The sequence below is a fragment of the Macrobrachium nipponense genome, chromosome 12, assembly GCF_015104395.2.
Source record: "Macrobrachium nipponense isolate FS-2020 chromosome 12, ASM1510439v2, whole genome shotgun sequence".
Taxonomy (NCBI): domain Eukaryota; kingdom Metazoa; phylum Arthropoda; class Malacostraca; order Decapoda; family Palaemonidae; genus Macrobrachium; species Macrobrachium nipponense.
In genome coordinates this window covers 91,719,385-91,733,980 of record NC_087205.1, presented here as the reverse complement: position 1 = coordinate 91,733,980, position 14,596 = coordinate 91,719,385, and the positions used below count along the sequence as shown (strand labels likewise).

At 53.0% G+C, this 14,596-nt stretch overlaps 2 protein-coding genes across 3 annotated transcripts in view; both read right to left on the bottom strand.

Moving 5' to 3' along the window:
* Nucleotides 1-14,596, bottom strand: part of LOC135224659 (glycerol-3-phosphate acyltransferase 1, mitochondrial-like) — a 72,800-nt gene that overhangs the window by 53,574 nt on the left and 4,630 nt on the right. The window lies entirely within an intron of this gene.
* Nucleotides 1,748-13,397, bottom strand: LOC135224875 (mitogen-activated protein kinase 7-like). The gene is made up of 2 exons (XM_064264197.1): nt 13,113-13,397; nt 1,748-1,981 (listed from the first exon to the last, which is right to left on the bottom strand). The coding sequence occupies exons 1-2, from the start codon at nt 13,395-13,397 to the stop codon at nt 1,748-1,750; spliced, it is 519 nt and encodes a 172-aa protein (XP_064120267.1).

The following is a 14,596-nucleotide window of genomic DNA, read 5'->3' as shown; positions in this document are numbered from 1 at the left end:
AAACTGGAGAGGTCTGAGATGTAGTCCAAGGAAACAAACTTCTCCAGCGAGGAAATGGTGCCCCAGCAGACTCATCCATTCCCTCACCGAGCATGATTCTTTCCTTAAGAAGACTGATATTTTTCTAATCCTTGCTGTTGCCGTCCCTGGACGGAAAAGCTCGAAAAGCCACTGAATCCATCTGAATCCCAGATACACGATGGACTGTGTGGGGATCAGCTGCGACTTTTCGAAATTCACTAGAAGTCCCAGGGACTTTGCTAGAGTTAAGGTTGATTGAAGGTCCTTCAGACACCTTTCTTTCGACGATGCTCGAATTAGCCAGTCGTCTAGATATAGAGAGATCTTATGTTTGCAAGATGAAGCCACCTCGCCACATTCTTCATTAGAATTGTGAAAATCATTGGTGCCGTACTCAGACCGAAGCAAAGAGCTCTGAATTGGAAAACTCTTCCCTTCATGACAAAACGCAGATATTTCTTCGATCGGGGATGTATCGGGACGTGGAAATATGCGTCTTGCAGGTCCAGTGATACCATCCAGTCGTTTTGTCTTAAGGCCGCAAGCACTGACTGAGGTGTCTCCATCTTGAACGTCTGTCTCTCTATAAAAAGGTTTAGACTGCTCACATCTAAAACTGGCCGCCAGCCTCCGACTGTTTCGGCACCAGGAATAACCTGTTGTAGCCAAACCAGGGACTGAATGTCCTCGACTTGTTCTATTGCTTTCTTCTCGAGCATTTGTTCTATCAGATCGTACAAGATCTGTTGTTTTTCTCCATGGTACGAGGGTGATAGATCTATAGGTGTTGTGCACAATGGAGGAGGCTTCAGGAAAGGTATTTTGTATCCTCGCTCGATGACGTTGAGCGACCCAGTTGTCTGCCTCTATCTTCTTCCAAGCTTCTGCAAATAATGAAGCCTGGCACCTACTGGCGACTGAAGGACTTCCTCCTCATTTTTTACCTCTGGACTTAGACTGAGCTCTGCCTCTAGAGAGTCCTCTTCCTCTAGGAGAAGGTCTAGAGGATGCACCACCTCGAAAGGGCTTTATTTTCTTAGAAACTGGGTTCGTGTTGAAGTCGAAGGAACCGCAGGACGTCTAGAAGATTGTGCTAATAGATCCTGAGTAGCTTTGTCCTGTAGACTTCCAGCTACATCTTTAATCATATCCTGGGGGAAGAGATGGTCAGAAAGAGGGGCGAAAAAAAAGCAATTCTGCCTTCTGTGTTGGAGACACTGCTTTGGTAGTAAATTTACAGTAGATAGCTCTCTTTTTCAGGAGCCCTGCACAAAAATGTGAAGCCAATTCCTTCTGAACCATCTCTGACGGCCTTATCCATACAAGCGAGAACACTGGATAGCTCCCCCAAGCTAATTGAGTCTTGACTACGAGACTTAGTGTCAAGCAGCCCCAAACACCAGTCTAAGAAATTAAATACTTCAATTGTCCGAAAAAGACCTTTCAGATGGTGGTCTATCTGTCCATGTTATTTTTATGCTGACGAAAGAAGAGACCTTCTTGGTGCGTCAACCAGACTGGAAAGTCACCTTGAGCCGATGCGGGAGCTCTTAACCCGACATCCTCACCTGTATCATACCAGATCCCAGCCTTGCCGCAAAGTCTTGAAGGAGGCTGGGCAAAGGAAAACTTTCCTTGAGCTTTTCTAGACTCCATCCAATCTTGCACCTTCTTAAAAGCTCTCTTAGTTGAAAGAGACTTTGTCATTTTAACAAATCCAGGAGTCTTACTTGTTTTTGACAACGAAACAAAACTGAGAGGAGGCGACCGAGTGCTGCGGGTTGAAACTCTTCTCCAAATGATCCCGAAGCAATCGAACCAAAACTTGATAATCGGATGAATCTGACACAGCAGGTTGATCCTCTTCCGTTTCCTCTGAAATATTACTTAATCCTTCCTCATCTATAGGAGTGACCAAGGGGACTCCCGAAGCTGGTGGTACAAGTCCTTTCACTCCGAGCTTTAATGAAGATCGTTGTTTTAGAACGTGCATGGAGCATTCTGAATATTAATATCTAAAGATTCAGATAAAGCGGTACAATTTCTTGCTCATTCTCTCGAGGGAGTCCCTTCGAAAAGCGATTGCAGTTGAGGTTCCATACTAATACTTGCTGTGATACCTGATGTATATGAAACAAAGCGTCTGTTTGAACGTCTCGCTTGGCATCCGTCCGAGCGTCAAGCTCGGCGTCCAGCCGAGCGTCACGCTTGGCGTCCAGCCGAGCGCCACGTTTGACGTCCAGATGAGCGTCACGCTCGACGCTCAGCCGAGCGTCCCGCTTGGCGTCCAGGTGAGCGTCACGCTCGGCGTCCCTCCGAGCGCCACGCCTGGCGTCCAGGTGAGCGTCACGCTCGACGTCTGTCCGAGCGTACCGCTTGTCTAAACAGGCGTCCCTGTGAACACTCCCCGCTGCCTTCCAAGCCGAACTAGGAGCGTCGAGCTTCTCAGACTGTATACGGCCTCGTTGCGTAATCATAGGATCGTCCGTTCTTGTATAAAGCGAGCCTCGAGAGTCTGGGCGAATCCTCGTAGAAGTTTTTCATGCCCTTTCTCCAACTGCAGGTGAGACGTACGAAATCTAAGAATGAGTACTCAGAGCGAAAGAGACGATCGTCCCACCCGTGCGGGAGACCTCTTAGATCTTTTAATCGGTAATCTATCATCTTTTCTTCTCGGACGAATTTCTGATTCTCTCTCAGCCAGCAACGAAGCAAGTTGTTGTTGCATCGAACCTGATAAACACTCTTTGTAGTAGAAGATTCTTTTTCAGGAGAAAAACTGATCCTATGAGAAGGCAAGGGGCGAGGGGAAGCCCTATCCCTTCTCACAGGACCCGTTCTTCTATTCTTAGAACGAATAGGCCGCTCCAAGGCGTCCTCGTCAGATGACATCATATTCTCCTTTGAGGAGTCCATGCAGCAAAACTCTCCGGTGAAGACCGCAACCAACAGGCGAAAAAGGACGTGAAGCGTCTTCTTCACTGCGATCGAAGACTCTGGCCGCTTGTGCGACACCTTGAGTTTTCGATCTTTTTTGCGGTGGAGAGTAATCCAAGTCTCGAGGCGAAGCCCGTAACGAAGAAGCAGCGCAAAGAGACTCTGCCCCTCCTCTGAGAGACTACTGACGATAGCGCCTGTGCGACATTTAACGTCATAGCTCTTTTCAGAGGACGTGAGCGTCTTCTCATGCTCCAACTCCTGTTAGGGGAGGACGCCTATCCGAGGACGAAAAGCACTCGCGAGGATACCGCGCACTCGCACACTCTTTGGCAGCCTGGGGATCGTCTACAGGTTCTGCCGAAGGGGACGCCAGATCGGTGGGGGTTCCCCGTAACCCCCGCCCTCCTGCGGCTTTCGACATGTCCGTCTTCCTGGGCTTGGAAGTTCGACAGAGGTCCAGGCCTAGAGGCATTATAGGGCCGATCTGACGCCCCCTCCACAACACTGGGGTTACTTTCACTGCACTTTTGTTCACTAATAATGCTTTTACCCTCCAAAGCGAGCACTTTAGATTCTAGGTTTCGTATTGATTCCAGAAATCGTAGAAAGGGCATTGTCTTCCACTGATTTTTCAGGGCCCGAAGGCACAACATTTTCAGGGCCGAAGGCACAACAGATTTAGGTGTACCAACTACTGAATGTATAGTAGGAGAAACCTTACTACCTTACTTCTACTGACTGATACACTCCGGAGGAAGATCTCCGTATCCTATCACGCTCCAATTTCCGCACATAGGATTCATAAGCCTTCCAACCCGAATCAGACAGACATTCACACTTCCTTACAACGGTCATTTATAACACACGTATGTTCTATACAATTATTACATATTGTGTGTGGGTCTACCGAACCTTTCGGTAGCCTCACCTTACAACCTCCATACAAACACACTCTGGTGCTATAAACTAGTCCCAGACATCTTAGTTAAGGAAAAACCAAACCAAATTCAAATCCAATCCACTATCAGCGTAAGCCTAGTCACAATCCACGTTCGATAACCAAAAAACAAACAGGATACTCAAGTAACAGAGAAGTTTCGAAAATCCTAGACGGAGGTGTTGAAAACAGTTGTTATCAACACCGGCGACAGAAAAAATCTGAATAGAAAATGGGAATGGTTCCTGACACCCGCCTCCCAGCGGCGGGAATGGGTTACAACCACCTGGCCGACCACTGCGTGAGCCGGGAGTTTTGAATTCTGTCGGACTTCGGAGAAATACAGCTATATATATATCTGCTGGGTAAGTTTCATGAACAAACCTTGATTGTAGGAACTGCCAATTTCTGCACATTTCTTAGATAGAGTAAGAAATCTGCTATCTGATTCACAGAGGTCGTGGAAGAGGAAATTCCTTCCTTTTTGCACCATGCCCTGAAGGAGGACACTTAGACTGGTAGACAGCTCTTGAAGAGGCTCTTCGAGCATTAGCGATTGCTCTCGCAGCTGCCTTTGAAAAGCCTCTCCGCTCTGGCCAACTTTTCGATAGTCGAACGCAGTCAGAGCCAGAGCGGAGAGGTTTCGGTGAAACCTTTTGAAGTGAGGCTGTCTGAGTAGATCTCTCCTCCAGGGCAACGTTTCTTGGGAAGTCCACAAGGAATGTCATGACCTCTGTGAACCACTCTCTTGCTGGCCACATTGGGGCAATCAGAGTCAACCTTGTCCCTTCTGAAGCTGCGAACTTCCTCATTACGTCCCCCATGATCTTGAATGGGGGAAAAGGCGTAAAGATCCAGGTCTGTCCAGTTCCAGAGCAACGCGTCCACTGCAATTGCCCTGGATCCAGAACCGGGGAGCAATACAGAGGAAGCCCTTCGTCCTCGATGTAGCGAACAGGTCTACTAGAGGACGTCCCCACAATCTCCATAATTGTTGACAGACTTCCTGGTGCAAGGTCCATTCTGTTGGTAGAATCTGATTTCGTCGACTGAGAATGGTCCGCCTGACATTCTGAAACCCCTGCCACGAATCTTGTCAGGATCTTGATGCGCCTTGCGTCTGCCCATAGCAGAACTTCCTTCGCCAGGAGAAAAAGGGATCTGGAGTGAGTTCCTCCCTGATTCTTTAGATACGCAAGGGCTGTGGTACTGTCTGAGTTGACTTGAACAACCTTGCTTGACAGTTTTGTCTTCGAAGAACTGCAGCGACAGGAATATCGCTGCCATGTTCCTTTACATTGATGTGCCAGGCTACCTTTTTCCCCTCTCCAGGAGCCTGACACTTCCTCCCCCCTTAGTGTTGCTCCCCAACCGGAAATGGAAGCGTGAGAACAACACTAGGTCGGGCTCAGAAGATTTAAGGAGAAGCCCTCTCGTAACTTCTGAGGGTCGAGCCACCATCTTAAGTGGACTTTTACCTGTTGGAGATCCTTAGGATCGCATTCAGGTCCTCTTTCGACGTCCATTCCTTCCGCAAGGAAAAATTGAAGAGGCCTGAGGTGCAGTCTCCCCAGCGAGACAAACTTTTCTAGCGAGGAAATTGGTGCCCAGCAGACTCATCCACTCCCTCACCGAACAAGCTTCTCTCTCTAGGAAGGCTGCGACTTTCTCTAACCCCAGTCGCTGACGTTCCTGGGATGGAAACGCCCGAAAAAACCACTGAATCCATCTGAATCCCCAGATACACGATGGACTGTGTCGGGTCAGATGCGACTTTTCGGAGTTGACCAAAAGACCCAGAGACTTTGCTAGGGCTAACGTAAACTGAAGGTCCTTCAGACACTTCTGCCTCGACGACGCTCTGATCAGCCAATCGTCGAGGTAGAGGGATATCCTGATCCCGACGAATGGAGCCACTTCGCTACATTCCTCATTATCATTGTGAAAACCATCGGGGCCGTGCTGAGACCGAAACAAAGGGCTCTGAATTGCCAAACCCTGTTGTCTAAGACGAATCTCAGGTACTTCCTTGAAAGAGGGTGGACGGGGACGTGGAAGTACGCGTCCTGCAGGTCCAGAGACACCATCCAGTCGCCAGGTCTCAAGGCTCCCAGCACCGACTGAGGCGTCTCCATTTTGAATTTGATCTTTTCTACAAAAAGATTGAGCCTGCTCACATCCAGGACTGGGCGCCAACCTGACGACTGCTTCGGCACTAGGAAAATCCTGTTGTAGAAGCCCGGTGACTCCAGGTCCAAGACTTTGTTCCACCGCTCTTTTTTCGACCATCTGGTCTAACAGATCGAAAGAACACTTTTCTTCTCTCCCTGATAAGATGGAGAGAGGTCTCTGGGAGTTGATGTTAAAGGAGGAGGATGTAAAAGGGGATCTTGTACCCCAGCTCTACTATCTTGAGAGTCCAAGGATCCGCCCCTCTTTGCCTCCAAGCCTCCGCAAAGAATTTCAGTCTGGCCCCGACTGGCGTCTGAAGGACGAGATCTTCATTTGGTGGTTTTGGGTTTGAATGAAGCTCTTCCTCTCGAAAAACCTCTCCCTCGAGGAGCTGCTCTCGAGGGGGTGCCCCGCGAAAGGGTTTGACTTTCTTCGGGGGTTTTACTGAATGCCGAACCGTGGAAGGAACTGCTGGACGTCTTGAAGACTGTACCAAGAGGTCCTGGGTCGCCTCTCTTGCAAACTCGTTGCAAGATCCTTTACCATAGCCTGGGGGAAGAGATGGTCCGAAAGAGGCGCAAAGAGCAATTCCGCTTTCTGAGCGGGAGAGACCGACGATTAGCGGTAAAATTGCATAGAAGAGCTCTTTTCTTCAGGAAAGCAGTTCCAAAATGAGAAACTAGCTCCTCCGAACCATCCCTGACGGCCTTGTCCATACATGACAACACGCTGGACAGCTCCCCAGACTGAGAGAATCAGGACTTCTAGACTGAAGGTCTAAAACTCCCAGACACCAGTCTAGGAAATTAAAGACATTTTAAGGTGCGAAGCAGTCCCTTCAAGTGGTGGTCCGTCTCCACAGGAGTCCAGGACACCTTAGCAGACGATAAGAGAGACCTCCTCTGAGCGTCCACTAAACATGACAATTTGTCGCAAAATTGCATTTTTTCCTAACTATACAAACCTGAGGTCCTTTAAACAATAGGAAGGTAACTAGCGGCAGCTGGGACGGTCGTAAGCTTCGAACAAGGGGAGAACGGTAGTTAACTGCTTGTCCGGTCGTGCCGCGCGCCGCGCCCCGGGCGGTGAAGAATCACTTTTGCTTTAGGCCCATGCAAAAAGTTGCAGAGTGAGGGGTGGTATGAGGTGGGACTATATGTAAAGGACCTCAGTTTGTATAGTTAGGAAAATGCAATTTTCGACAAATTGTCATTTGTTTCCGATACGTAATACAAACCCTCGGTCCTTTAACAATAGGAAAGACTCACTTCTTGGTGGGGGTGGAATCTGAGTCTTTTTGGTGAACAGACTGGTGTTCGTCCAACCTTGGAATGCCTCCCTGGTCGTAAGAGCAAGGGAGGGATCCAAACCTCTGTCCGATTGATCGGGGTGTGCACCGCAGGATCAATGGTCAGACCTCTGAGCCAAGTACTAAGAGAGAGGCAAGCGTATCTCTTCGTACCAGCATTGCAAGAACTTGTCCTGTACAGGAGCCAACATAAAGTTATGGGTTTGTCTCAAGTAGGCATCCACTCCTTCCCCCTTGTTGGAGGGAGTGGAGGATATTTGCTTCTAATCCCTAACTAAAGGGATAGATTGGGGCTCGGTTGAGTAGCTTACCTGCATCGGATTCCTTTCCAGCATGGTGACGACCGTGACCCTCTGCCACAGGTAGAGAGAGAGAAAGATGGAGAAGAGAAGCCAGTCGCACTCTCATTCAACCATTCATTCCTACAGTCACACCAGGAATCGATGCTGTTCTGCCTGCTCGGGTGCTGGGTAAGCTTACACAACGTGTTGAGCAGCCACCACAGGTCCCAAGGAAAAAGTATCCAAGGACTTGTGGGCAATATCCCGAAGGTAGAAGGACGTGAAGGTAGTCTGGTTGGCCCAGACACCTGCCTTCAGGACCTGCGCCACGGAGAAGTTCTTGCGGAACGCCAAAGAGGGTCCAATACCTCTGACTTCGTGGGCTCTCGGTCGGAGCGTACGGATGTCGTCACTACCATCAGCCTCGTACGCTCTCCTGATCACCTCACGTAGCCAGAAAGAAAGCGTGTTCGGATACTTCTTTCTTGGTAACCCCAGTGCTAACGAAGAGGCGTCGACACTCAGGCCTGAGGTGTCGAGTTTTTCTTCAGATAGCGCCGTAGCGCCCTCACAGGACAAAAGCAGCATCTCATCCGTATCGTTGTCGGTGAAATCCATTAGGGAGGGATTGTGAAAGACTCGAACCTGTCGTCAGGGATCGACGGATTCTGAGTCTTAGCTACGAAGTTCGGGACGAAATCGAGCGTCACAGATCCCCAGCCCCTGGAATGTTTAACATTGAAGGACAGACCATGAAGTTCCCCTACTCTCTTCGCCGATGCCAGGGCCAGCAAGAAGAGGGTCTTGAGGGTCAGATCCCTGTCTGACGACTCTCGGAGTGGCTCGAATGGTCTTCGAGTCAAACTCCTAAGGACGAGAGTCACATCCCACTCAGGTGGCCTGAGCTCCCTGGGTGGGCAAGACCTTTCGAAGCTCCTCATTAGCAAGGAGTCTCGAACGAGTTCGAGATGTCCAGTCCCCTCAGTTTCAGGACGAGTGCCAGTGCAGCTCTATATCCTTTAACTGTGGGTACTGAGAGGAGCTTCTCTCGGCGAAGAAATACGAGGAAATCCGCTACCTGCTGAAGAGTGGCTCTGAGAGGAGATGACCCCGTCTACGACACCAACCACAGAAGACGGCCCACTTCCCCTGGTACACAGCTGCAGAGGACTGTCTGACGTGTCCAGCCATCTCTGTTGCTGCGCTGCGAGAAAAGCCTCTCGTTCGCAAGAGATGGTGATAACAGCCAGCCGTGAAGTTGTAGGGACTGGACTGCTCGGTGGTACCGCTCTACGTGTGGCTGGGCTAGAAGGTTGTGCCAGTGGGGCATCTCTCTCGGTTCTTCTGCAAGAAGAGCCCAGCAGGTCCGGATACCAAACGGCTTGAGGTCGTTTGGGAGCCACCAGGATCATCCTGAGATTGGGAGTGACCAGCGCTCGGCTGATCACTTTCCGAATCAGACAAAAGGGAGGAAAGGCGTAAACGAAGAGGTTGTCCCAGGGTGTTGTTGAAGAGCGTCCTCTGCAGCTGCCCATGGGTCCGGCACGGCTGAGCAAAAAACTTGAAGTTTTTTGTTGTGCCGGGTGGCGAACAGGTCTATGACTGGACGCCCCCACAGGTTGAAGAGCCTTTTCCGCCACTTCTGGGTGTAGGGACCACTCGGTCCCTATTACCTGATCCCGACGGCTGAGCTTGTCCGCTACTACATTCCCTCTTGCCTGGAATGTAGCGTGCTGACAGCTCTATCGAATGAGCCGTGGCCCACTCGTGCACCTGCACCGTCAACTGGTGTAGCGGGAGAGACACTAGGCCCCCCCTGCTTGTTGACGTATGCCACTACCGTGTGTTGTCGCACATCAACACCACTGAGTGTCCCATCAAGCGGTCTTGGAACTCTTGGAGAGCGTAAAACCGCCGCCTTGAGTTCCAGGACATTGATGTGAAGGTGCTTGTCGTGATGGTCCCACACACCTGCAGCCAGCAACTCTCCAGGTGTTGCGCCCATCCCTCGGTCGATGCGTCTGAAAACAGCAGCATCTCCGGGGGGGGAGTGCGTAGGGGCACTCCTCTTAAGAGGTTCCTGTCGTCGAGCCACCAGGCTAGGTCCTGCCTCACCTTCTCCGTGATGGACACGGGGAAGTAAGGTGGATCCTTTACCTGTGACCAACTCTCCCTTAGTCTCCACTGGAGAGACCGCAGGTGAAGACGTCCGTGAGGAACTAACTTCTCGACGTGACGACAGGTGGCCGATCACGACTTGCCATTGCTGAGCTGCCTGTTCCTGCCGAGACAGGAACCGGCCGGCTGCCTCCCTGAATTTCTGATCCTCAAGTCTGCGGGGCGGACTTGAGCTACCGTATCGATCAGCATACCCAGGTACTTCATCTTCTGCTGGGTTCGAGATCGGACTTCTCGTAGTTTTATCACGATCCCCAGATCGCGACAAAACTTTAGAAGTCGATCCCTGTCTGCAGCAACTGCGAGCGGGAGCTCGCCAGGACCAGCCAATCGTCGAGATACCTCAGAAGACGTATCCCGTGCGAATGGGCCCAAGCAGACACCAGCGTGAACACTCTCGTGAACACCTGTGGGGCGGTTGAGAGACCGAAGCAGAGTGCCCTGAAATTGGTACACCGTCCCGTCGAAGATGAAGCGGAGGTACTTTCTTTCTGGAGGACTGATGGATGGGTATTTGGAAATACGCATCCTTCAGGTCCACTGAAAGCATGAAGTCGTTCTCCCTGATGGAGTCCAGCACGGAACGTGCCGTCTCCATCTTGAACCGAGTCTGGCGAACAAATCGTTCAGGGGAGAGAGATCTATCACCGGGCCGCCAGCCCCCCGATGCCTTTTCCACTAAGAAAAGGCGGCTGTAAAAGCCCGGTGACCGTCCACTACGACTTCTACAGCTCGTTTGGGTTTTCAGGCATGGTCCTTGATCTCCTGCCGAAGAGCGTCGTCCTTTGAGGATCCCAGAACATATGTCTGCAGATGGACCGTGTTGGAGGTGAGGGGTGGCCGAGATTCGAAGGGTAGTAGATATCCCTCCCGAATGGAGGACGTCCTACTATCCAGGTCTCGGCACCGTAGCGCTGCCAAGTTGCCCAATGGCTCGCCAGGCACCCCCCCACTTCCGGCAGCTGGTGAGGGGGAACGCCGTCCCTAGCGTTTCCCCCACGCTTCGACTTCTTCCCAGCACCTCCTCGGGAAAGGAGGGCTGGGAGGAGGGCTGGTTACGGCCTCCTTTTACTAGAAGTTGAAGCAGGAAGAGTCTTTCCTCTGGGCTTCGATGGAGCAGCCGTCTTAGCAGCCGAGGAAGCGCTAGCTAAACTCTTAGGCTTAGCCGCAGATGTACGAGGTTGCCCAGAAACCTTCGTAACTGCCTGGTGAACCAGACGTCACTGTCATCAGTGCGCCGTCTTTCCACCGCAGCGTCCACCTATCTCCGGGAAGAGAGCGGAGGAACTCTTCATTGGTCCGTTACGTAGTCCATTTACCGCTTCACGCCCGGCCCCCTTGGCTACTCGTGTAAGGACAGCGTCCCTACGCCATGAGAACCAAGTTGGCCCACAGGTTTGCCGTCTGATGGGCGAGGTAGGAGATGGCCCTACCTCCAGACTGGCACAGTCTCCTGAAGTCGGGGGTCGTCTTCGAGGGCAGCGCCCCCCGGCGTCGCCGCGACCTTGGATACTGTGAGGGACCACAGATCCAACCAAGAGACTGCCTGGAAAGCTGCCATAGCGGTAGCTTCCAGGCCCAGTGCCTCCTGCTGCGAGAACCATAGGTTCTCTGACAGGAGCTGCTGCAGGGGACACACCTGGAGTTAGCCTAGCTAGCTCCGGGTTAACCTGTTTGGGCGGTATTGGATCTACTGATGGCACGTAGAACTTCCGCTGTCGCTGCAGAGGAGGAGGAAGTAGCTTGGAAGACCGTCCTGACTTAAGTGAGTCCTCCCGTCCTGAGACGAAATACTCCACCTGGTCAAGGACTGAGTCCTGCAAGCTCCGATCGCGGCAGTCCCACCGTCAATTTGGGTTCCCTCTTCGGGCCCCAAAATGACTCGAGCCGGGACGTGGGCTCAGATGGTGGTAGCGGCGATCCTTCCCCCAGGTCGTTGTGCTGACGAATCAGCGCAATAACCTGGGCAAAGTTCCTCTGGATCTCAGGAGTTACAGCGTCCTGAGGAGTAGGACCAGTCCAGTCCCTCCAACAGGAGCAGCTCTCGAGACCCTCCTCCTTCAGAAGGAGGAACAGCAACAGACCCCTGACGGTCCGCCTCCAACCACTTGCGCGTACGACCTGGCTGGTCCTACAACCATGCCTGGTTCGTGCGGCGTCGTGGCGGGATCGTGAGCGGCGCACCTCTCACGATCACTCCTGGGTACCTCGCTCTTTCCCGGTGTAGCCCGAGGAAGTTGAAGGTATAGGAGAGACAGACCTGACGCTCCCCCCCCGTTCGCTGGCAGGACCAGCGTACGTGGGGGCTGCAGCCGATCACACCACCCGCGGTGGGGATCGTACTGCAGGCCTGGTCGTGCCGCTCACCCTGTGGCGAGCGGCTCGACTGAGCACGTCGACCCCGATCTCGTGCGTCAGACGAGCTGCTGCTGGGCCACCGTCTCCGTCCGGTCCCTGTGGGAGCGGCTGCGGTCAGGTGATCTGCAGAGCTCGCTTTCGCGGTGAGACCGGTGAGCGTCCTCACGGCACGTCAAACCGCTGTACCAGCCGAAGCTGGTGCCGTTGGTCTAGAGGGGACCTCTTCTCAGCCTCAACCCGTGGCCGGTCAGAGACCGTCACGTCAACCCGAGGTACCGGCTGGTCGCTACGAGAGCGGGCCGCTGGCCTGGCGAGCGTCACTTGCGCGACTCTCGACAGTCTTCTGCTCCGTGCCTCTGTCGTGACGGTGAGCAAGCTCAAGGCGTCTTGACGTTGGCTGCACGGTCGCCCAGAAGGAGACCGTACACTCGGACCTTCTCGCGAACGAGAAGTCGAGCCGGTACCTGACTTAGCAGCAGTGCTACTAAGACCAGCGCGGATGTACCATGCAGTAGCCAGCACATCCTTGGTCCCCGTCTTCTTCTTCTTCTCAGAAGAGGAGACGGGCCCCGTTCCCGAGGGAACAGGAGGACCAGCAGGAAGCACCCCCCGTCACGCCAGAGCGAGACGGGCCTTCGAAGGTCCCGTAGGAGCCTTCTTAGGGTGGGGGGGAGGAGGCCAGCCTTCTTCTTCTTCGGCTTGGAAGCCTTAGAAAGTCGAAGGGGAAGAGGCGGCAAACAGACGACGAAGAAGACGAATGAAGACGACGACGACATCTTCCTCTTCTTCTTCCTCTTCTTCGTCAGCTCTCTCAGGACGGACGTCAGGTCTTCCATCCACGGAAAAGTCGGGCCAATTGCCGAAGCAACACGCCCCGACTGATCCTGTCCGGAAAGACCTGAGACCGGTGCAGCACCTCCATGACGGAGACGCCGACGTGGGCAGGGGCAGGCAACGGCAGGGGAGCGGCAGGAACACCAGCAGCAGGACCAGCACCATCAGGACCAGCACCAGCAGGACCAGCAGCAGCAGGACCAGCACCAATAGGACCAGCACCAGCAGGACCAGCACCAGCAGCAACATCAACATTAGAGTCCGCACCAGCGCGCTTCGTAGGAGCGGCGCGAGGGGCTGGGCCAGCAACACTCGCTGCAGGTACGGCAGGTACGGCAGCATAATCCGGCGTCACAGACCTCTCCATCTCAGCCAAAACTCATCATTGGGACGGGCGGTAGATCCAGGGGCGACTTTGGGGCAGCGAAAGTCGGGCGTCGGCAGCACATAAAACCCACGGTGGCGGCGGCACGCCCCTCTTAGGCACGGCAGCGATCGGCATTTGAATTGACGCCGTTGGAGTCACTGACGCAATGTGTTGCGTATACACCACATGAGGAGGGGGGCGGCGTACGCTGGTGTTTGACACTGTATTGGTCGTAGTTGTAACCACACCATGAGTTACCACTGCCGACCCGCTAGCCGTTGAATCAGCCCTGGATACTGGGGGCGCCCTGCAGTCCCAACGACGCCCACCCTGTCCAAGGTCGTCACTCACAGAAGGCACACCTGAGGGAGGAACAGTCGGGTCAGTTAGAGGGGCACCCTCACGCCTGGGGGAGGACGAACCCCACCCAGAGCGGACGGAAGACCCGAATACAATTGCACATCCGGGTATCGGGCACCCCTTCCCTCCTCCACACTTGACGGATCGAGTGAGGAGAAGGACCCGAAACCGAAACAGGGGAAGGCGCAAATCGTGGGGGCTGAGCTGGAGGCAGGAAGGATGACGAGGTATCCGTAACCAAAGGAGTCGCTGGAGAGCTTTCCGACGACTCCTTGGTCAACCTACGCCTCTTCCTACCCTCGTACAGCACCCACTGCGCCTCGGACCAATTTACACATACATCACATGGTTCGGTTCGGGAGCATTCTCGCCCCCGACACCGAAAACATAAACTCATGAGGATCAATATCTGGGTAAGAGCGGAATCCGCCGCATTTACGCCCCTCCAACCAACCCGGGACACACTCTACGGGCAGTTGGTGGGCGCGGCGAAAGCTCTTCTTGATCCATGATTAATTAATCTTCACTCAATGAAAAATGAAAACAAAGTACTTACAATTTCATTCAAGACCACACACAAACCCAGTCAGAAGAAATTGTAACATCCAAAGCACACGACGAAAATAGCGGGCAGAGCGATGACGAACACGTCCTGTCACACCCACGGCCGAAAGCAAAATGATTCTTCACCGCCCGTGCGCGCGGCGCGCGCACTGACCGGACAAGCAGTTAACTACCGTTCTCCCTTGTCGAAGCTTACGACCGTCCCATGCCGCTAGTTACCTTCCTATTGTTTAAAGGACCGAGGGTTTGTATTACGTATCGGAACAATGGAGAAG

Bases quoted from the DNA above. Each gene is read 5' to 3' on its own strand.
- LOC135224875 (XM_064264197.1), bottom strand. From the start codon at position 13,397: ATGGAGAGGTCTGTGACGCCGGATTATGCTGCCGTACCTGCCGTACCT. The intron at 1,982-13,112 runs GTGCTGCACCGG...TCTTCATTAAAG, and splicing joins TCGGCGTCTCCGTCATGGAG to CTCGGAGTGAAAGGACTTGT.